Consider the following 24,208-nt stretch of genomic DNA (forward strand, 5'->3'; position numbering starts at 1 on the left):
ACGGCATTTGCGTACGGCTAGTGATGTGACGAGTCGGGTCCTACTTTCCTGACTCGAGTTACTCGACCCGCCAACTGCCGTGAACGAACTCGAGTTACGAGTCGAGTCAGACTCAACTCGAGACGTTCCGAGTTCGTGTGAGTTCGGCAATCTCCGTACGAGTTCGTTAGTTTTGCGAGTCGGCCGTCTCGGTACCGGCCAATAGCGTGTCAGCTTTACGAGTCGACTCGACTCGACCAAGGCCGCACTAGATACTCGACTCGAGACGTTCCGAGTTCGTGTGAGTTCGGCATTCTCCGTACGAGTTCGTTATACAATCGAGTGAAAATAGGTCAACAATGAATGGTGGTGTCCCCTTATCTTTATCTAGCACTATTTTGAGATTATGGCCTTAGTTTGTAAATGCACGATGTTATAATGGACTAAAAATCTATCTAATATATAAAATTCTCGTGTCACAGTGTTTGTCTGCAAACTCCTCCGGAACGACTTCACCGGTCGTTATGAAATTTGGTGTGTAAATTCTGTAGGTATGCGAATCGGACGTAAACTATTTCCCGTTTCGAAATTCTTAAAAGGGCTCCGCCCCAGTGGCTCTGGAGTTTCCCATGTTAACCTTATGAGAAATGGAATTAATGAATCTTAACAGCTGTTTCAACTAAACAAGTTGGTTCTGTTCTATGATGTTCAATAGCATTAAAGTTACAAGGATTACCAACAGGGTGCAGCACTATTATTTCTTTTACATTTATGACAACAGCTAATTTGCAACCAAAAGGTGCGTGAGCGTAGCGAACGAACTTCAACCTGGAGGCGAGTGAGCGTAGCGAACGAGCTAACCTGAAGGCAAGTGAGCGCAGCGAACGAGCTCCAACCTAAAGGTGAGTGAGCGTAGCGAACGAGCTCCAACCCAAAGGTGAGTGAGCGTAGCGAACGAACTTCAACCAGGACGTGATTGAGCGATGCGAACGAGATCATCTTGAAAATTAAACGTAACGGTACTTTCTTTCCATCGGTCTGTCTTAGGGGAAACCTATAACTTAGGCGATACGAAGTTCGCCGGGTCAGCTAGTAAAGTTATAAAAAATTCTCATAACTTAAGAATGGATCAACATTTTTTTTAACGGATTGCAGCATCGCATTCAGCGTAAAAGTCTTGTTTGAAACGGTGGGTCACAACCCTACCTTTACATTTGAAAAGATAACTTTGTATCCAATGTGGCGGATCCAAGATGGCGGCTAAAAATTTAAACCCAGTCAAAATGAAGTACTTGCTACTCTACAATGATCTGACGTGGTTCGGAGTTGATATATTAAGAAATGTATAAACAAGTAGGAGGGGAACTCATTTAAAACTCACCCTGTATGAAACAATTCACAATTATTTTCCTCATAATTTTTTTAGTTTTGAACAGCCCCCATTTTGAAATGAGTTGATGAAACTTGACCATTTTCAACCCAAGCCGAGATAATGTATTCAAGCACTTGTGTGCCAAATTTCATGAAAATCGGTTCAGGCATTCGGTCGTTATAGCTAATTCATGGGGACCCAGCATCCTCTTACGGCCGCCATTTTGATGACGTCATTACGGACGACCGAGGTCCTTAAAAATTGGGGTCTGGGCGGTTTTAGGTTCAGAAACTTGTATACTATAACCACCTAAAATTGCAGCTTCTCCGCCAGAACTGAAATATTCTGCCACAATATGCAGCTATACGACCCCACTAGTAATATTCTGCCTATAACTATGTTTTCTATAGTAAAGTAATGGTACAGGTTCAGCAGAGGCCTACATATAGGCGAACAAGGCGGTGCCTGGGGCCCCACGCTTTCCAGGGACCCCGCTCACCCGTATTTCAGTTATTAAGAGAGGCCCGCTATTGAACTTCGCCTTGGGCCCCTGGAATCTCTGGCTTTCAATCTTGACATCAATGATCTCTGGCATCAATGCCAAACATGCCAATGTTTTTGCAAAAAACTAGATTGTTCGATGAATTAAGTCAGTAGCTTGCTACCAGCAAAATAATGGGGTTGAATGTGGATTATATGTTTTACTAAATAACAAGCTAATATGGTACTGTTTTTGTTCTGTATATGACAGTAATTATGACTTTTGGGAGTGGTTTCAACCATTGTTTTTACTGTATTCAGATCGAAACAATCTGTTAAAGTAACTAAAACAAATCAAACAAACCTAGCGGAGCAACAAATTTAGAGACAAGTGCTTCTAAACATTTAGTGGCAAGACTAAAGAAAGTCATCTCAAAAAGCTGGAAGGATATGAAATCAGGGTTGCCACCATAGTGGGATGATAAAATTCATGCAGAATTCATGGTTTTCATTGGTGGTTTAAAAAAATTCATGGTCGATGCCTTATACAATTTCAACACAATTGAGTTTTGCTGATTTCATAAACTGACGTTAAAGAGGCAGTTTCTTTTTGTGTTGCATTTGAATAACCCTTCATACCTAATATAGTGAGTGATTTACAAACATTCAAAACAAAGTTGAAAACAAAACAGGTCCAGCTATTCTACTTGAGATATTGGAGAAGTATTGTAAAATATATTAAGTCTAGGTCTAATTCAGTCTTTCCACCGGAATAAAACAAAAACCCCACTCACCCAGCCAAAAAAGTCTTGTTTTATCCCTTTACATAATTGTCATGAAATGTACATTATGGTTTATCATAATCCACAACATATTAAGATATGATAGTTTTATCCAAAAAGCTAAAAAAATCAGGCATCAGAGTAGGAAATTAGGGTTTTTTGCGCACCCTGTTTCAATTCAGTGCATGGTCTAAAACTTCTGTTTTTTGTGATTTAAGTCCATACGTGGGGGTAGGCCTACGGATGATTTTTTCGAACCATCCTACAGTCCTCGGGAGGTCTCAGCTGACATCAGCATCTTTGGATAACTTGAAATAAACTAAGCAATTGTTTCTGATCATGGAACATGTTAAATAATCATCTCCACACAGTATTTTTATGGTGTTCGTTTCTATGGACTGTTTTTAAAATATGAAATATTTTTTATTTGGAAAATTTAATGGTACTGGTTGAATAATTGTTCCTGATTTTGAAAATTCATGGTCCATTGGAGAAATCCATGCCTTTTTTCATGGTCACAAGAATTCATGCATAATTCAAGATTTTCAAGGTTTTCATGGCTGGTGGCAACCCTGTAAATATAAGAGCCAAAAACACAAAGTTTCCTGATAAAATCAATGCTCCTACCATTTCTCCCCTTGGACTAAGCACTTCCAACAGATTCTCCATCCTCGGTGACCTATGTCTGGAGAAACTTCCACATGAGAACACAAGCCCAGTACAATCCTACCATAAATCCTGCCATAACTCCAGGATAACTGTGAAGCATCAAAATCCAAACAAAAAGAACAAACGAAACCATTTCACGGTCACCTCTTCCAAAATCGCTAAAAAACCTTACCTGTAGCTCCCTATACAGCCATTTCAACAAAAACTCCATGTATTAAAATTTATGGCAACAGTATGCTATAAATGCCGCAAACATTATAACTTATGACTTTGGCCTAAACAGTAAATTTAATGTATCTAGTACTGTCATTCCTAATGCTAAGATGGAACAGGTATTAGCTAGTGAAAATAAAGATAGAGGCCTTTGGCAAGGAAAGTGTTGATGTTATTGTCGGTGGGACAGTGGTATAAACAATATTGTTAACTCTGGATGTTGTGACGATTTTGATTCTATATTGAGTTCTTTCTTTAGTGAGGTATACCAAACAGACATAACAAACCTTCCTTAAATAGTGCCATATCCTCAGTCCATTCACAATTAATATCTCTTTCACACACTTACAAAAATGTTACATTCATGCATGTTAACTCTTTTTCCCGTCAATTATACATCCGGCACGGACTACACTTGAACCATAAGGGGAAACTAGCCTTAGCAAAACTTCTGGCAAATCTTTTTTAGGAGAAGCCTGAAACCCTCCCAGGGTCCCTTGGGCACTTTTCCTCAGCCGAGGATTAGGAATCAGCGTTTGAGTATAAAATTTCTCCACCAAAACATAAGAAGCCTCTTTTCTAAGACGGACGAGCTCGAGTTATTAATAGGGGATGAGTCTCCAGTCGTCAAATGTCTGACCGAACATTTTCTAAACAGCAATGAAATTGTTAATTCAAAACTGAATAACTATGGCTGCAAATCATCACTCTGCAGATCAGCTATAACAATGTTGGAAATTTTGGAGGAGAGGAGGATCAGGTATATGGTGCCAACCTGACATTAATTGTGAGCTTCTACACTGCAGTGAGTTTGTTGAAGAAGGTGTTTGCGAGCTGGCTGCTGTATCTGTGGCTATTAACTTTAACATCAAGCTGTTGGTAGTAGCAGCGTATAGACCACCGTCTGGTCATCTTGATACACTTCTAAAGTTCTAAACTTACTAGGTGAATGCTTGAATAATTATCATATGCGCCATGGTACTGGTACTACTATAATCATAGGAGACCTTATTGCATGTTTTGTTACTTCTCCAATCTGTGATGGTCTACATGTGGGAAATTACAATTATAAATTATAAAAAACAAGTCATAGTAAAATACTTTAAATAATTGTTTACAATATTTACACTGGTTCATGAAGGTAGAAGGTATAAAATAAAGGTTAACAATCATGTGTCAACAGGCCAGGATCTTGTTGAAGACGGCAGTGTCTAGGTTGCACGTGAAGGTTCCCCAAGGATGGAGTTGGGTAGAGTAATATCTTCTCAACACTTCCCTCACTTCACCGGGAGTGATTGGTGGGGATCCTTCCAGCTGTAACAATTTAGAACTATAAAAAAATTAAAATTTGCGAAGATCGGCTACAGTAAAGATAGCTACATGAAATACAACATAATAAATACCTGGGGCTTTTTTAGTCATGTCTGGTTTTAAATTAACACTAGAGGGACCTTTGTGATTCCGAATAAAAAAGATTGAAGTGTCTTCTTGCATGAATAAATCAATTCAGTTAATGGAGTATTCAATATAAGGTAAGTAATAAATAAATGGTATCAGAAATCTGACATATATTTTCTCCCATTAGCTTGTCAACAACCTTAATCATGGGTAAGCAATGAGAGTAACAATGATATTTAATCGGTAAGATCACAAAAGTTGCATTAACTTGTGAATCGTAATTTTTACAGGAATGGGGTTTGCACTATTTTGTAACGACAAGGACCATAACAGACGGACTTCAACCAGAACCGTTAAATCCATTCCTTTTTTCCTTAATTCCTTTTTTAAAATCCATTTTTCTGTTTTTTATGGGAAAATAACAATAGTTACAATACTTGTTGAACCGTAATTATTACAGCAATAGGGGTTGCACTATATTAGTAAGAATTATAAGGACCATCACATAACTAATTTCAATCAAAACCAAATTTTTTTCTGACATACAATTTTCTCTTATTTTATGGGAAAATTAAATAAGTTACAATAACTTTTGAACCCTAATTTTTACAGGAATGGGATTTCTACCATTTTGTTCACAATTTAAAGGGTTATAACATACTAAATGTGTATCAAAATCAGACTAAAGGTGTCTCGCCACTAATACACCACTAACCACTCCCCTCCACTCCACCTATCACTTGATTTTGAAGAGAAATCATGATTTTCCTAGTTCAGAAAAATATCGTAGTCCAGTTCCAAGCAAGACAAAAATTTATATCCAACAAGACGTGCTAACAATTACGCTCAAGATTAAATTTCCCACTATACAAATTACCCGCAACTCATGTCTACGCACAGGCCCCTGCCTATGTAGACCTTTTCCTTATAATTTGATAAGGTATTTTTTTTTTCTCTTTGTGCCATTTAGATATAGTATCCTTTTGTAATTATTTTTTTTTTAAGTTAAGGATTGTATAATAGTTATGTAAATACCATGAATTATACGAAGTAGTTGGGAAATAAAATATTATTTCATTTCATTTCACTCTACGGCAATAAACTAGTACTCAGACGACCTTTACACTACCACGGCTGGACGCCAACTGACCTAGTGGCCTGTGACGCGAATGGCGATGCTACCCCCTCCACTTTCCACGCAAGAAGCAAACGGAGCTTATTCAGAACTGCCCCTGAATGTGGGGGTATTCTTAAAATAAAAAAAGCCTTATCGGGAACAAACTTTCCATGTAGCGTATTAATTTATAGATTTTAAGTTTTTGATAACTGTTAAACTGATTTACATGGGTTTGGATTAGGTCTTCAAATATAGATGTTTTTAAAGTAAGAGATACTTTAATTGTGCATTTTTTAGATATGATATATTTACGCATGTATTTTACGGAAAGTAAATAAAATAAACGTCTTATAACACTTAAAACATATATTTACGCTTATACTGTTACTCACAAGACGGTAAATACACAAAAAAGATGGTAAGTGGTGATCGATTTTGATTGGACACTCCAATCATCATCAGACCCAATAGGCGAATCACCATTAAGTATGATGGGATCTGATTTGAGGGAGATTAACCTTTGCACCAAGTCATCAGATGCTGAAATATAAATTTGGTTTGTGCAAACATCCTCATAGTTAAGTGCAGTGCATTACAAAAACCACATTAAAGAACAATAGGCCACTACAAAACAACTAACAAGAGCACATTTTAGAGAAGGCTTTCGTGGGAATTCATGCACCTCCTACCCAATTCTTAGTCGAGTTCATCTTTCTGCATTATATTAGTTGATTCAGACTTATCATAAGAGAATTTACTTATCATAAATAAAAATGAATAACATTCTGTTGCAACAAAAAATGACTGTTATGTCTATTACCTGTCGCTGAGAGGTACCGAAGGTCTCGAATGAGAGTGTAGTGCGGTGCGCTCGACTGTAAGGGTCCAGTGGAGACACAGACGCATCTCGCCGTAGCAGCAGTGCAAGGTCTACAAGCTGAGCAACCGTCTCCTTCGCTAAGTACAGTAACATCTCCACACTGAATGATTTTAACTTGTGTACAGGACAGTCAGGTGCTAGAAGCCGCAACCAATCTAAAAACCTTCCGTTGTTTAACTTAGCACCCAAAAATGTGGCCCGCCTTGACACATTGTAATCTTCAAAGCTTCTGCAAAAATAAATCAAAAACTCAGGTGACAAATTGCTTTACACATTTTAAGTAAGAAAATGTTTTAGCCAAAATACCATCTACAATATCTCCGTCTATTTTTTGTGATGCCATTAATCAGGAGTCGGCAAACTTATGAACAGTTGGGTTACAGTATATACAATTAATTCACGGCAACATTTTTGTAGGAATAGGTCCTTTTACTTCATGAACTTCTAATATAATTTATTGAACAAAACTTAAGAATCTGCAATAAATCTTTATGCATTATATTTAAAATTTCAACTCTTTTTATTTATAGTTCAAATTTCATTCCACCAAATTTAATTAACTTTCAGAATACACTCATATTTGGGTTAAAATACATACCTACCCTAGGTGGCGTCCCCACCTCAATATTTGATAATAGATAATAATAAATTTTTTTTTTTTAGTTCTAGCCGGTCAGTCTATAGCTATACAACTTGTATTTAATGTACGTTAGTTCAATTACAAAAATGTCTGTTCACATAAGTAAAGTCGTGATTGGTAGACCAATTCCTTTAAGATTGTTAGTAAATGTATCAGGAAAGTGTAACTTAATTGCTTAGAACTATCTTCAGTGTTAACTGTATCCACACCAAAATAAAAATCTTCTCCAGATACTTGTTCAAGTTTTGTGTTGTTTATCTCAAAGCAATCATTCTTTACTGGGCAATAAACTTTTGGTGAAATCACTAAAGACGATTGCTTTACTCCCGCGATCACAGCATATCGTGATCATCTCCCTCGGTCGCTAAAACGATCATCTTCCGTGCAATTGCAAGAGATGAAGCCATAAAAAAACAAATATCAATTTGTAGACAGTTTTGTTGCATTGTTTATGACCCAGCTATCAGGACTGAGGAACAATAACCGTCCAAGGTCTATGCCAGTGGTGCTACACCTATTTTACTACGTCAGTGCCGTCTTGGAGTGTAACCGAGGGCTTGAAAAAAAAAAACCCCTATGCTGTAGTTGGCCGGCCCCTGACCTATTTGGCTGATCAAACAGTTCTACCCTGTGTTGTAGAGTTTGTTCACCTGCTGAGAGTTGACCAATGATCACTGACAATGTGGCATTATTGTATTACAGTTATAATTTTCAGTGATTGATTCAGGTTCAGAGCCCCAGCCTATATTGCTGTGCTCCATTTGGGTAGAACATATAACTTCATAGCAAATTTCCCTACAAGGAAGTAGCTATTACCATAAGAGGCACGACCTGACCCAGGACCGATTTAATTTTTTCATTTTGATGTCTACAGACTCTAAAAACACTACAGTTCAAATTTTAATAAATATAATATATGTGTGTTCCTGAACAAATATATCTCTGCAATATCTCAAGTTATTTTGGTCCGATTTTATAAAATTTGACTTGAAGGTGTAGGGAGGGATAAATTTGGATGAGTTTGTGAACCAGAAAGATTGGGTCATTGGAACAGAGTATTATTGGTTCAATCATTGTTTTTTTCAAATTTTTACACTTAAAACATGAGAATGCCCAATTTTAGCAAATTTCCTTATAGGGAAGTAGCTATTACCATAGCTGGCACTGTAAGACGTAGGCCCGGGACCAATTTACTTTTTCATTTTGATGTCCCCAGAGGCCAAAAACACCATTCGTTCCAATTTTTATATACTTGTTAAGTAGTGGATACATAGGGCTGCTGAGGAGTGACGTCACAAGAGCCATGTGGTGCTTAATTGACGGTTAAGCATCTGGTGGTAATGGTGCGTGACCTAGCACGTGGTGTGGTGGGTTACGGTATGGTGACGTCATGATGACGACATGCTGAGGTGTGAAAGTTAGGTGGATCGATATTTTCAAGGTTATTGTTGTGGTTTAAAAAAAAACAGCATATCGGTAAAGGGATAAGTACCGATATGCTGATTTTTAAATTCTTTATTGAAAAATCAAAATTGACATACGAGGAATATAATTGTTTTCAAACTTAAACCTAATACAGATCTAAGCTAAACTAAACATTTGGATCATAGAGTTAGGTCTACTACAGTAACAACAGTTGTCAAATTGTCATCCACACATGTCGCAAGCGAAACAGTGTTTGCATTGGTAAGAAGAGTAAATTACGATTTTTTTGTCCATGCATATTATACACTCAAAGTTTGCTTCTTTTATTGGAAACATAGTAGGAATTTTGTTAAATTTGAGAAATTAGCTATATATACGACATAAAACTGTTGGAGATAACTATTTGTACATGTTACCTTTGCAATGTTTGCGATATAATTTGTTGTTAATGAGATGTTGTCTTTAGCTAGTTCCACTACAGACTAATGAGAGACCCATCATACACATTCTTTTATGCTGTTTATGATTGCTATCTGGTATACAGCAAACATTCGCAATTGAAATATTTCCACTTTTGTCTTTGCATTTTATAAGATCGTCAAGTGAAAAGTTTGTTATTATGTACATATTACGAAAAGTGTTTGGATTTTGGTTTGCAATGTTTCTGTGAGAAAACTTATTAAAAACCACTATTTTATTATGTCACCATTATAAACATAAATTCAGAACTAAACTAAAATATCACTTTAATCCTGCAAGGTGTATCAGCTATTTAACTGGTATGGAAAAGTAATGTACACAGTGTTTCTACTTCTTCGTGAACAGTTGGCGGTACATGCGGGCAGAGCATTGTTCCACTAATTACAACCATGTGCCACATTTGCAACATAGGGCTAGTACCTTATATTTCTAAGACTTGTTTATTCATTCAAATCGTTATGTTTTTGAATGATTTTTAAAATAACAAACATTTGGTATATTGCACATTGCTTAATGTTAGACGTACAAACGATCAAGCTATATAAAAACAAATTTCCCACTCTTTACCCTGTAATTTACTATTTATTTAAAGCAAATGTTAACTCTCATTAAATACTCTTGGTTGTATTGTAATCCAACGTATTTCTGTTTATCGTTTGTCCTTTTGTGAAACTGTTTAAATGTTTTTTTATTGCTATTTGTAGTACAGAAAACTATTCAATTTAACTAATTTCACTGTTAAATATGTTCAAATGTTAGGTAAGGCTTCTTTCACCGTCAACCAGTCTTTCTAGTATATCCATCAATTCCTTGCTAAATATGGATCTTTTTACACTAGATGATATTATATTTATTTGTTCTGGAATGTCTTGATGTAATGCTCTATTGTAGCTCAGATAAGGAATATTATCTGTAGTGGATGAAATAGTGTTATCTTGTATGTTGTTATTATTTAACTTTGAATTGTTGGATTCCATTTGTCTGTCTCTAGTGAAACCACTTTATGCGAGTTTACCAATCAAACAATATAGATGTATTGTTACATGTATTGTATAAACAACCAAGGTGTACAAAATAAAATCCCTTCCTTCAATACTGTTATCTACAATTAATTTTAAAGCAAATTAGCGTTTTTTAGCAAACAATCTTTTACATTATATAAACTTACTGCGAGATATTTATATTAACACTATCACGTAAGCTACATCGTGTCATCAAGAGGTTGTGTACAATCCCTAACAAAATTGTTGACTTGCAAATTGTTTGTTATTTTAAAACCAATTCGGAAAAATATCCTTTTAATTCAAATGAAAACAAAATGAATTGACAAAGCGTGTAGACCAAAACTAATACGGTTACTGGTAATTTCATTGTTTCAACGGTAGCTTCTCCAGTTAGTGAAGATCCCTGTAACACCCGCATGTGTTTCAACGGTTCGTTCTTCGTGATGTTCCAATCCAGAGAGCTGAAACGTTCAATCACCCCACTGTCATTGAGAAAATACTCTTTACTTGGTTCTTTTACGTTGAAGTAAAACACATCGCAGCAAGCTAGATCTTTAAAGTTTTGTATTCAGAACGTTTCTATCTGGAACATTATAAGGTAAAACTATTTGACCATTGCAAACATTCATTAGTTAATTGTTAAATAGTGAAAGGATAGAAATACGTGGTCTATATGTTAAATCCAATGATTAAACTTAAAAAGCTTTATAGATCTAGATCTATGAGGCATTGTCCTAAGGTAAGCCTACAGTTGAAAGTTACTTCCCACAATGGTTAAAAGTATTTAAAGTACTACCTCAACCTCACAATTCACTTTATTAGGGTTGACATTTTCATTATCAAGGTGCTCTTGTCCTTTTCGTGACATTGAAAAATAAGGAAATTATTGCGTTACCAACAGACATACACACAAAAATACAGAACTTAGTGAGAGAATTTGCTACGTTTAAAGCATAACAAAGTATATATAAAATTTAGGCAAAATAGGCCACGAACTATTGATACATAAATAACGTAAATCGTAAACGATTCATGATGGTTTTCTGAACAAATGTGTTACTTAAATGAGTTATCATTTTCTTAGCATTAACTAACAATTTGGAATCTAGATATAAAAAGCAAAACTTATACAGTTAAGACATCAATTAAAATTGAATACGGTTGTAATACGACTGTATAAAATAAGGTGCAACACCGATGATAACTAATTTTTAAATTACAGTGATGTGTTGGTACGTAAAAATTATTCTTGCTGCTACCAACGATTATAAGGAAAAGAACAAGTACCAAAAACCAACGTTTATAGTTAAGAATTACGACCGACAAATGAAATGCGTTAATCAAGTCTCAAGGTTAGTAAATTCTTGGTTTCGGATTTTCTCGTAAAAGGTTATCAGCAAACAAAGTTATTTCCTATTAATTGCTTTATTCGTAAACAACTTTTAATGTAAACTTATTGATGTCAGTTTGAAAAAACCTTATACAAACAACTGTTTGTTATTTAATAGACTATGTATGTATGCATATTCTCTAAACAATGATTGGTATGTCTTTAAACATCAGAATGAAATATGACAAAAATCACAAAATGCTGGGTTTTTGGACGTTTGTAATTTAATTTCTTAAGTAGGGAGGCCGTGTATACTAGGGAAAAGTACCGGTATCAAGGATTGTCGTCGAAAAGGTTATTATGAATAATTTGGTACGCGTAAGTACCCGAGAGATATTGGTTATGGGCCTAATGGTTGTATGGTGCAGCGATTGCATCATACGGTGAGTATGAACAGAAATGACTAAACAGTTAAGGGTCCGCCAGTTCCTCCAAGTTTGATTGATAAACTTCAACCCGCATTATAGTTCTATCTTTGTCTAAAACCGTTGGCACATGTGCAACGGCCATTTTTCGCAATGGTCATTGTTTGGTTGTTCATTTGTCCAGCTTTTGCAGTGGTCATTGTTTGTCGTTAGTTTGTCCAGCGTATTCCAGTAACCGTTGTTTATGAGTGTATGATAAAACTATATTTTATTATTTATATTGTTTTGTAATTATCATTTTACTATGTTCTTTTAATAATTGTTTTTAATTATTTATAGTCAGTTTATAATAAACAGTGTAAAGCAAAGTTATATAGTTAATTTGTTTGGAGATAGATTCAATTGTATACTTCAGTTTATAATTTCTGCAGTTCTCCAGACATTTCATTAACACAGGTAAATATTTGTTGTATATAAATAGACATAAGTTTAATAGTTAGATTTTCTTTTTTTTGCTAGAAGCTTTAATATTAAGGTTGGTTATTATTTATTCTACACAATCTAAATGTTATTATTATTATTGCAATGCAAATTTATATTTGAGTAACGAGCTTTTCACATGTTTATTTTTTGTAGCTCTATTCCCTCCTACTGAGTGAAGGTGATTTCTACGAAACACTACTCCTCCATTAATAATGAACGATTTTTTTACAAACGAAGTATCAAAATTAAGAATTTTTTGTGTAGACGCCCTATTTTACCAATTCCTGTAATAAAAGTGCTCAGGCTTAACCCCCACAGGTTATCAAAATCTCAATGTATTTCTTATGAAGAAAATATTATGTTTACTTAAACAGACGAATAATTTGTAATAACTAGCGCAAATGTTGCTCGAAATCGAGCAATTGCAAAGAAGTAAAGTAGTTACAGTATTTTAAAACAAATAACTTATTTAAAAACGAATAAAAGTTATAATTTCCGATGAGTTTAAAAAGACTCAACTCATAGATTACGTACCTAACAGTTCCACACAATCATCATTTCTTGTAAATATTTAATCATTTTTCAAAAGCTGATCTGGGTTTTTAGTGTATTCTACAAATCTTTCCCACTTATAGCCACATTAGGTTGTCCATGTTGATCTTTGTCAATAATAATGTAGTCTACATAGTCCTACCGTGGTACTACCCGTTGTCGTCAGTACGTTTACAAATTTCAGTCAATTTTTATAGCGATAACATTTTTTACAAAGTAGTAAAATATTTTAATTCAATCCTTTCTTTAATGTACCCAATGCGTTTTGTGGAATTGAAAAATAAATAACTTCAATTAAATTATACAGCTGATCAAAAAATGTAAACAATTATGTTCTTCATAAGGATAACACGGGGAACTTTAAAAAAAGCTACTGGGGCTGAGCCCAAGGGGGAATATTTACCAAAAAATGTAAGGCCAGTTTGTAAATCTACGCGACACGCTCTTTCCAATGAGACGTCAATGGATAAAATCGGTTTATAAATGGTTGAGGAGTTCAACCGACAAAAGTTTCATGTAGCGTATTTCGTATTAATTATATAATAATTACAGCTGTTTGTAGTAAACACATGATACACACAAAAACGTGTGTTTTCAGTTTTTGATAACAACTGTATCCGAGTGATTGATTACATCATTTTTGAGTTGGAAATTACGACTGTTATTCGTTTTAAATTAAGGCTTGGAATACATTGCAATTTCTCGAATTCTAGCAATAGGTAGGTACACTAGTATTATATAATATACTTAACATTTGACCGTCATTATTTAAACCTCCTGGTTCAAATGCAAACATATCATATATTTTATCGTTGCTATCATGGTAACTCACAAGTAAAGTTAAATTTCACTGTAAGATTAAGGTGCGCTATCTTTGTACCGGTATAATTTATTCTATGCAATCTTTAGGATTGTTATGCACGCCATGCCCGCATTTCATTGGTTGAGTAGACCACGCCCACACCAATAGGGTGACCCTGCGCACTGAAGTGCCCCTCGCATTAATTAGTAAAACCACGCCTACTGTCTATAAAGAGACTGCGCAAGCCATCATTGTTACACAGTTCATCGTTTGATAGTTGAGGTCGAACATCAAAAGGTGAACTGTGTAAAATGTAAGAATTATTGCAATGTCTGACCAACATTGTAATACTTACTTACTATTTACCTGTTAAGTTTAATCGTAAAATATTTATGGCTAGGTTCTAAATTTAAATAATGGAATTGTACACGAAGCCATTCTATCTTAAAAGTTTACGTATATTAACAAATAATAGTGATAGATTGGACTTCAACCCATGGAAAAATTAGAATGCTTTAAATGAATTTATAACTAAATTGCTATCAAACAAAAATTTGTTTAGTTTCATCAAGTCTTACAATTGAAATTTGCGAAAATATAACCGTTCATAGTGAAACAAATATATAATTATCAAACACTGGATCCTGATTGGTTGAGGTGAAGTCCCTCCCCCTACCAGGAGCATTAAAGGAGGATCGCAAAATCTAAATGTACACTTAGCTGCATGTTGCATTGTAGATAGCATGTGCTTGGGTAGCTAGTACTAACAAATAATCGTATGGGTAATATTAAGTTAAGTAAGCTATGTTTAGTTTATAAATGTTATTAAGATGTTTTACAAACATTAATTTAGCATATGAGGTTTTCTAATAGTTTATTTAGTATTAGTACTTTTGTTATGTCAATTGTTTAAGTAATATTTAAACTTTAGAATTCAAAGCATAGGGATGTTATAATTCATGTGGAAAATATTTTGCGGAAACGTAGCTCTAGCAGCTTGTACATGACCTATGATCTTTGAAACATGAATAGTTTCAACTCATATCAAAAGTTAAATTATTTTTGAATGAAACAGTGTTAATCCTTGTCTAAAACCCAGCGGATCTAAAAAAATCCTTAGCGATTTTAAGTGACCAGTGGTTTATCAACATGGTGAAACACTAACATATCTTTGAAATTGTTTAACAAAATTAAAAAGTAAAACAGTGTTAATCCTTGTCTAAAACCCAGCGGATCTAAAAAAATCCTTAGCGATTTTAAGTGACCAGTGGTTTATCAACATGGAGAAATACTAACATATCTTTGAAATTGTTTAACAAAATTAAAAAGTAAAACAATAATTCATGTGAGAAATATTCTGTGGAAACGTAGCTCTAGCAGTTTGTACGTTAACTGTGATCTTTGAAACATGAATAGTTCCAACTCACATCAAAAGTAGAATTATTTTTGAATGAAACAGTGTTAATCCTTGTCTAAAACCCAGCGGATCTAAAAAAATCCTTAGCGATTTTAAGTGACCAGTGGTTTATCAACATGGAGAAATACTAACATATCTTTGAAATTGTTTAACTAAATTAAAAAGTAAAACAGTGTTAATCCTTGTCTAAAACCCAGCGGATCTAAAAAAATCCTTAGCGATTTTAAGTGACCAGTGGTTTATCAACATGGTGAAACACTAACATATCTATGAAATTGTTTAACAAAATTAAAAAGTAAAACAGTGTTAATCCTTGTCTAAAACCCAGCGGATCTAAAAAATCCTTAGCGATTTTAAGTGACCAGTGGTTTATCAACATGGTGAAACACTAACATATCTTTGAAATTGTTTAACAAAATTAAAAAGTAAAACAGTGTTAATCCTTGTCTAAAACCCAGCGGATCTAAAAAAATCCTTAGCGATTTTTAGTGACCAGTGGTTTATCAACATGGTGAAACACTAACATATCTTTGAAATTGTTTAACAAAATTAAAAAGTAAAACAGTGTTAATCCTTGTCTAAAACCCAGCGGATCTAAAAAAATCCTTAGCGATTTTAAGTGACCAGTGGTTTATCAACATGGTGAAACACTAACATATCTTTGAAATTGTTTAACAAAATTAAAAAGTAAAACAGTGTTAATCCTTGTCTAAAACCCAGCGGATCTAAAATAATCCTTAGCGATTTTAAGTGACCAGTGGTTTATCAACATGGAGAAATACTAACATATCTTTGAAATTGTTTAACAAAATTAAAAAGTAAAACAATAATTCATGTGAGAAATATTCTGTGGAAACGTAGCTCTAGCAGTTTGTACGTTAACTGTGATCTTTGAAACATGAATAGTTCCAACTCACATCAAAAGTAGAATTATTTTTGAATGAAACAGTGTTAATCCTTGTCTAAAACCCAGCGGATCTAAAAAAATCCTTAGCGATTTTAAGTGACCAGTGGTTTATCAACATGGTGAAACACTAACATATCTTTGAAATTGTTTAACAAAATTAAAAAGTAAAACAGTGTTAATCCTTGTCTAAAACCCAGCGGATCTAAAAAAATCCTTAGCGATTTTAAGTGACCAGTGGTTTATCAACATGGAGAAATACTAACATATCTTTGAAATTGTTTAACAAAATTAAAAAGTAAAACAATAATTCATGTGAGAAATATTCTGTGGAAACGTAGCTCTAGCAGTTTGTACGTTAACTGTGATCTTTGAAACATGAATAGTTCCAACTCACATCAAAAGTAGAATTATTTTTGAATGAAACAGTGTTAATCCTTGTCTAAAACCCAGCGGATCTAAAAAAATCCTTAGCGATTTTAAGTGACCAGTGGTTTATCAACATGGTGAAACACTAACATATCTTTGAAATTGTTTAACAAAATTAAAAAGTAAAACAGTGTTAATCCTTGTCTAAAACCCAGCGGATCTAAAAAAATCCTTAGCGATTTTAAGTGACCAGTGGTTTATCAACATGGAGAAATACTAACATATCTTTGAAATTGTTTAACAAAATTAAAAAGTAAAACAATAATTCATGTGAGAAATATTCTGTGGAAACGTAGCTCTAGCAGTTTGTACGTTAACTGTGATCTTTGAAACATGAATAGTTCCAACTCACATCAAAAGTAGAATTATTTTTGAATGAAACAGTGTTAATCCTTGTCTAAAACCCAGCGGATCTAAAAAAAAAAAATCCTTAGCGATTTTAAGTGACCAGTGGTTTATCAACATGGAGAAATACTAACATATCTTTGAAATTGTTTAACAAAATTAAAAAGTAAAACAGTGTTAATCCTTGTCTAAAACCCAGCGGATCTAAAAAAAATCCTTAGCGATTTTTAGTGACCAGTGGTTTATCAACATAGAGAAATACTAACATATCTTTGAAATTGTTTAACAAAATTAAAAAGTAAAACAATAATTCATGTGGGCAAATATTCTGTGGAAACATAGCTCTAGCAGTTTGTACGTTAACTGTGATCTTTGAAACATGAATAGTTCCAACTCACATCAAAAGTAAAATTATTTTTGAATGAAACAGTGTTAATCCTTGTCTAAAACCCTAAAATTAGAAATACAAAATACAGATTTTAAATTTCTCAAATAAAAAAACATCAGGATTATTTTACAAATGCGCGTTCTTTGATATAATTTATACTAGTCATTTATGCTTTTGGATATAACTTAATTACTATTATCAAAACATTATATATCCAAATCGAATATAATAAAGTTAAATTACCTAATTTAATAAAAACTAAACGACTGTTACAGTAAATTATATTAGTCTTTTAGGGGCACTGAGTAATCTTTCTTTTGCTGTTAATTAACATTTTCTGGTGCACCATTTGTTTATTATACTATCATTTAAAATAAAGTTAAAATCAGCAAAAGTAAGAATACTTTTAACCCGAATGAGGAACACGGTGGTTTGTGTTACGGATCCACCTCATTCGGGTTTTATTTTTTTAAGTCTGGAGTGACCTTGACCTAGATTCATTTTATAGACAAAAGAAACAAATAATGATAAACTAAACTATTACATAAGTTAATAAGTTAAGTTAATTCTAATGTTTTGATAAACAATGATTTCTGAAATATGTGAGTTTTAATCCTTACATTTTATAAAAACCCTTTGTGTTGAGGGTGGGGGAAGTGAGGGAATCATATATAACACAGCATAGGTAGCTCTCTTGTCATTGTGTGCTGTGTTTCAGAGCGTTCCGTTTCGATAAAAATGGATGAAGACCCATGCCTTAGAAAAAGAACATTGCCCAGGCCAGTATTAGCACCAATGAAGAGGCTACAAGAACAAGCTGAAGAATCAATTCCTAAAAAGAAGAAAACTCAATTAGAAGAAGATTTAGAAGTTAGTGATGTAGAAACTAGCACATCAGTGCAAAATTTACTTGATATTATTGTTGAGGAAGCAGTAACTATAGAAGAAGAAAAACCATCAGACAAAAAAAAATCTAAATTTACAAGTAACGAGTTCGTTTTATCATCATCTTCTGAAGATGAAGATGACGTTAAATCCACAAATGAAAGGGCTAAAGAAAAAGCAAATGAAATTTCAAAAAAAGACAAACCGGTAGAAGAAAAAAGAAAAATTATTGTAATTTCCCCTCAACCAACAAAAAATCTTTGTAAATACATCTATGTGAAAAAACCTAAGAAAGGTGAAAGATGCCAAACTTGGACGAGAGGAGAATTCTGTACCATACACACAAAAAAAGAAGAAGAGAAAAAACCTAAAACAAATTATAGCAAAATTGATGAAAACTTAAGAAACATTCAGACTCATTCTCAAGAATTGGAGTCAAAAGTTGAGCATTTGCTTCGAACTAAAAACAATAATGAAGATTTGAAAAAGAAGATTAATGAAATTGAAAAAAAATTAACAATGATACAAACAAGTCTTTCAAGTACTCCACAAAACAATGCTGTAAATAACAGTCAGAAAAAAGTAAAGAAGCTGCACAAGCTAAATAAAAATTTTATCTATAAATTGGTCAATTACGACGCAAATGGTAATGCAAAATTTCAATCGGCAGAAAAAACTGTATGGATTAAGCTTCCGAAATCATTAAGAACATCTGAACCAAACGAACTATTAAACAAATTATTTAAATATGACAAAAATGATAATAAGTTCAAATTTGAATAGTGATTGCCAATCAATTCAAGAAACTAGAATGAAATATTTAAAATGTATAAAAATGTAAAAAAAGTAGAAAAAACAAAAAAAAAAACAAAAAAAACTGTCGTGTGAGTGACATTTTACAGCTGTTAAATGTTAAATTGTAAACTTCCAATATTTTACGCAGTTTACAATTTATATATTTAAGCTGTTTGTCTATCTCCGCCTGAAGAGGCCCAAAAAGGCCGAAACAGTTTTTACCAATAAATTAATCTATAAAAGTTGACTAATCATATATATTTTATCTTATTTTTTCTATTTTTTAAGAAACATTTAAATTTGTTTTTATTAATTTTTACTAACATCAGGAGTGTTTCAATATTGCAGAAAGAGTTTGCTATTCTTATTTAAATTTTGTATTAAGAGAGGTAACTTAAAAACTAACCAATTTTTTAATTAATTATTAAGAGACATTGGTCGAACTTTCTTTTGCTGTTTTAACAGTAATAATCATTTGCTGCTGCAGCATTTATAATTTGTATACCCATGTTAAAAGTAAGGCTAATGCAGCAAAAGTAAGTGCAAATTTAACCGAATGATGGAACACCGTGGTTCGTGTTATGGATTCACCTCATTCGGTCAACATTTTTTTAGTCTGGTTTGAATCTATTTTGACCAGTAATCTACTCTTGACCTAGAATCTATTTATGTAGTAAAGGAACAAATAACATTTAAGTAATCCAAACTACATTCACCATTTAAGGTCTAATGACAGATGTATGTCATCTAATTAAAAGATGTTATAACTAATAATTGTCATACAGGTTTTGTTAACTGACATCACAATTCTAGTGAAGCATTGAATCATTATACTGGATTAACGTTTAACCGATATTTTTTTATAGGATGGTATTTTAATTAAAGATTTGGGTTTTTACTTTTGACATGGCAGTAAAAATGCTTAGCAAGTATTGGTTTTGTATTCTTTGAGTGATGATAGAAATGGAATTAGAACCTAAAAAATTTAGTTGTTCATTTCTTATACAATATTTATTTAAACCACACCATTTTTGAATTACAAATAAAATGTACGTATACGGGAATGAAAAAATATTTTAAAACAGTTTAAAGCTGTGGTAAAACGCATTAAAAATCATCAAACGTTGCAAAACTTGTTGCGTCCAATTGCATAGCATATATACCTATTAATCCCCCCCCCCCCCCCCCATTTTCCTCTCAACCCCCTTCTCTTCCACTGTTACGTATAAAAGCACAGCTTAAACTGTATGATATCATTCTCCCTTTGGCACCTACACCTACAATGCAGATCAACAAGATGATTTACAATATGGATGGTGTATGTGAGAGTTTCTTTGACCTGGCAGTCCATGGTTCTCCTTTTTTTGGATGCATATTTCGATTTGGCATTTTTAGTGAAGAAACATTATCCCCGATATTCGAAGATCGAATATATAATGCGTCTCTCCGAGAGGATTTAATGGAATACCAAACTTTTATGATCGATACTGTCAATGCTGGACTCATAGGAGTGTTATCCTTAACTGTAGATGATGATTAAAACTGATACTAAAGTTAAAGCGAAAAGAACGCAGAGCGGGTAATAGATAATTTGTTGGTTTATGTTCGCAATTACATTAAAAATACCCCCGCCGCAGCAAACCTGCAGACTAAGCGAATTTCCATTTGACTGATTGGATTTACACTGAAATGTCTACTTAAAAATATAAAATTTATTCCCGATTTAAATAGAATTAGTTTAACAAGTACTTAGGTTTGCTGCATCAGGGAGGGTAAAACTGTTTTTTTTTTGTAAAATGTTAATAGTTAGTAAGAAATAAAAACATTTTCCAAATTTGATCAAAATATGTTCATAAACAAGCAAACTACAACAGTAGACTCCATAAGAAAAACATGGGAATTTTAAATTTACAATTTTTTGGAATTTTCTCCGTAACCATTAGGCGCATAATAACGCTTCAATATACTAAATTATTTGTTTTTTTAAGCTCTACAAAATGGTTTGAAAATAAATTGCTAAATTTTATGTTTTTTGGGTCAAAAATGGGAAAAACCTATTTTTACCCCATAAAACCCCCCGTAAACACCCGTTCCCATGGTCCGATCATGCTGGATCGCGAACTCGTTCAAATAAACGTAGGTTTACACGTTTGTACCAAATTTCATCAAAATCGGATCATTTTTGCTCGAGTTATCGTGCTGACGGACACATATATATATATATATATAAATATATAAATATATATATATATATGAATTTGAACGGATGGTGTTTTTGGCCTCTAGGGACCTCAAAACGAAAAAAAAAATCGGTCCCGCGTCCAGGTCTTACCATGAGTACTACGGTAATAGCTTATTCCCTATATGGGAAATTCGCTAAAACACAAAAAACACAAAAAAAAACAAAAAAAAACTGTCGTGTGAGTGACATTTTACAGCTGTTAAATGTTAAATTGTAAACTTCCAATATTTACACAGTTTACAATTTATATATTTAAGCTGTTTGTCTATCTCCACCTGATGAGGCCTAATTAGGCCGAAACAGTTTTTACCAATAAATTGAACTATTTACATTGACTAATATTATAGTTTTCGTTTTATTGCTTTCGAAACCGTCTGAATAAATTTTATGAAAACACTAGACTAAAAAAAATACAGAGTGGAGAATAGATCATTTTGTAGTTCTTGCGTCTTAAAAACAAAATGTCAACAGTTTGTATAAGTTATTCTTTTAAATATACATACGTTTTGCTACCGATTACATCGACATCTAGCGACTATGTTGGAGTTGCACCATGTTGTTTAAATACCATAAGGATCACAAATGTAGTAATTCAAACATAAACGGTTTTTATCAAATCCATTTTTTGTTTTTATTTCATGTAGTTTTATAGGAAAATAATAATTTAAGTTACAATAGTTTATGGACCGTAATTGTTACAGGAATGGATGTTCTACCATTGACCATATAACATTAGTTAATGCTATACATAAAATACATAAGACCATAAAATATACACAGTTTTCCACTTTTCAAGTTTGTCACCATTTTGCAAAAAATGGTCGCCATTTTTGAAATAATAGAATGAATATTTTTAACGTTTTTTATGGTCTTTATGGAATGTGGGTGCAGTTTTAGGACTTATTTGACTTACTTACACTTCGCATTTTCGCTACAAACCTACTTGTTTAGGAGCTACATGATGTAAAATGTACATCGGAAGTTATTGTTCCATAGGCTTTAACTCCTAAACAAGTGGGTTTATCGAAAAAATGTCAATGATGATAAAGTTTTTAAATTGCATGTTCTATCCGAAGACATGATAAAATATAGGGGGGTGTCCTATAAGAAATTTCAAAGTTGACCGCCATATTGGAAAATGGTGACCATTTACAAAAAATATTATTAAATAATTTTTGAATGTCTTTAAAAACAAGGGAATCTTCTGCATTTAAAGTTTGCTGTAGAATCATTAGTTACTGAGATCCCAATGGTGGCACACTTAAAAAAAACACCCCATATAATCAAAGGTTCTACTATTTTGTTCAGAATTTAAAGGGTAGCTACAACATACTAAATCTTTATTATAATTGTTTCGGCTATTTCCGATAAAATCTGTTTTCGTCTTTTAGTTTTGTTTAAGAATATCTGTAGTAGAACAAACCTTCACAGAAAAAGCATATAACTCAAATTTATCAATACTTAGGAATAGATCTGTAAAATACACAAATATCATATCTGGAATGTTTACATCAGAAGTCAGAAGAGTTAAACGAAGAACAATGTAATAAGTCGATATTGATCCAATTTATAGAAGAAAAAAGAAAAGAGGATACCGGACTTTAACTCGAAACCGTTTGGATCATAGTTATTAAAGCTATTGATTTTGCTACCTGTGGAATTGAATTTCACCAGAGAATACCAAATAGTATGGTTCTGGAACAAAGCTTTCAAAACATCTATATAGGGAAAATAACGTAAATTAAGCGTGCAAACAACACGATATCACGTATTCAGAGTTTTTAAAATCTTTAGACAGATCAATTGCAGACAAACTACTCGCTAAGAAAGCTTGGAAACTTGTAAATTACTCTAGTAATGGTAGTATTTGAGAAAAAGCAGCAGAATTATCAGTAACTTCAAAGGAACTTCGAAAATATTTCTAAATACTTTAAACCAGTCAAGAACGTATTTTATAATTATAATAGACAACAACCACTAGATGATATGTTGATCTGTGGTAATTTATGTTTCATTTTTTTAGTAAAAGCACTAGCCATCTATAAATAAATATTGTTATGCTTATTAGTCATCAGTTATGTCCAAGACACTGACACTTTCAGGTAGGAGCTCAGTGCTCTCCGTAAATTATTTCCCACCTATTGAAATAGGAAATATTGATGAATATGAAATAGGTCTTCTTAGTTTTGAATCGTACAACTCAATACCAAACGTTGATGAAACAAACAACCAATTTCATTTTGATGGTGATAAAGTGATTACTATTCCAAAAGGTGCATATGAGGTGCAGGATATAAGAGATTACATACAAGAGAAGTTTCACAAAATAACAACAAAGGAAAAGAAATACTACATTCAACTAGGAACTAACAACAATACTTTACAATCAATGATCAAATGTACTGTGGAAGTAGATTTTTCTATGCCTAATTCAATTGGAAAACTTTTAGGATTTGGAAATATTGTAGCTAAACCCGGAATCAGTTATTATTCTGAAAACATTGTAGACATTTTTAAGGTAAACACAATAAGAGTTATTTGTAATGTAACGACAGGCTCATATCTAAACAACGAACAATCTCATGTGATTTATCAATTCTTTCCTGCTGTACCACCCGGCTATAAACTAGTTGAAATACCTAATCCTGTCATTTACTTGCCATTAACAACCCAGACAATTAGTAATATTACGCTCAAAATTATGGATCAAGATAACAGACTAGTTGATTTTAGAAACGAGAGAATAACAGTTTGTCTTCATTTGAACAAGAT

The 24,208-nt window shown here is 33.2% G+C and overlaps 1 protein-coding gene across 1 annotated transcript; it reads right to left on the bottom strand.

Moving 5' to 3' along the window:
• Positions 1–4,582: 4,582 nt before the first annotated feature.
• LOC128984148 (transcription initiation protein SPT3 homolog) lies at positions 4,583–20,545 on the bottom strand. Its single transcript, XM_054403437.1, has 4 exons — positions 20,476–20,545; positions 8,132–8,204; positions 6,831–7,119; positions 4,583–4,809 (listed from the first exon to the last, which is right to left on the bottom strand). Exons 1-4 carry the CDS (start codon positions 20,543–20,545, stop codon positions 4,672–4,674), a joined length of 570 nt encoding a protein of 189 aa, XP_054259412.1. The 3' UTR covers positions 4,583–4,671.
• Positions 20,546–24,208: the final 3,663 nt, after the last annotated feature.

Source organism: Macrosteles quadrilineatus, unplaced genomic scaffold (genome assembly GCF_028750875.1).
Source record: "Macrosteles quadrilineatus isolate MER2022 unplaced genomic scaffold, UCM_ALF_1.0 Scaffold_2__2_contigs__length_208266976, whole genome shotgun sequence".
NCBI lineage: Eukaryota > Metazoa > Arthropoda > Insecta > Hemiptera > Cicadellidae > Macrosteles > Macrosteles quadrilineatus.

Excerpts from the sequence above, each read along its gene's own strand:
- LOC128984148 (XM_054403437.1), bottom strand. The coding sequence starts at position 20,545 with ATGGACTGCCAGGTCAAAGAAACTCTCACATACACCATCCATATTGTA. Across the intron at positions 8,205-20,475 it reads TCATCTTGTTGATCTGCATT|TGATCATTGGTCAACTCTCA; the intron begins GTAGGTGTAGGT and ends CCACATTGTCAG. Across the intron at positions 4,810-6,830 it reads TCGGTACCTCTCAGCGACAG|CTGGAAGGATCCCCACCAAT; the intron begins GTAATAGACATA and ends AAATTGTTACAG.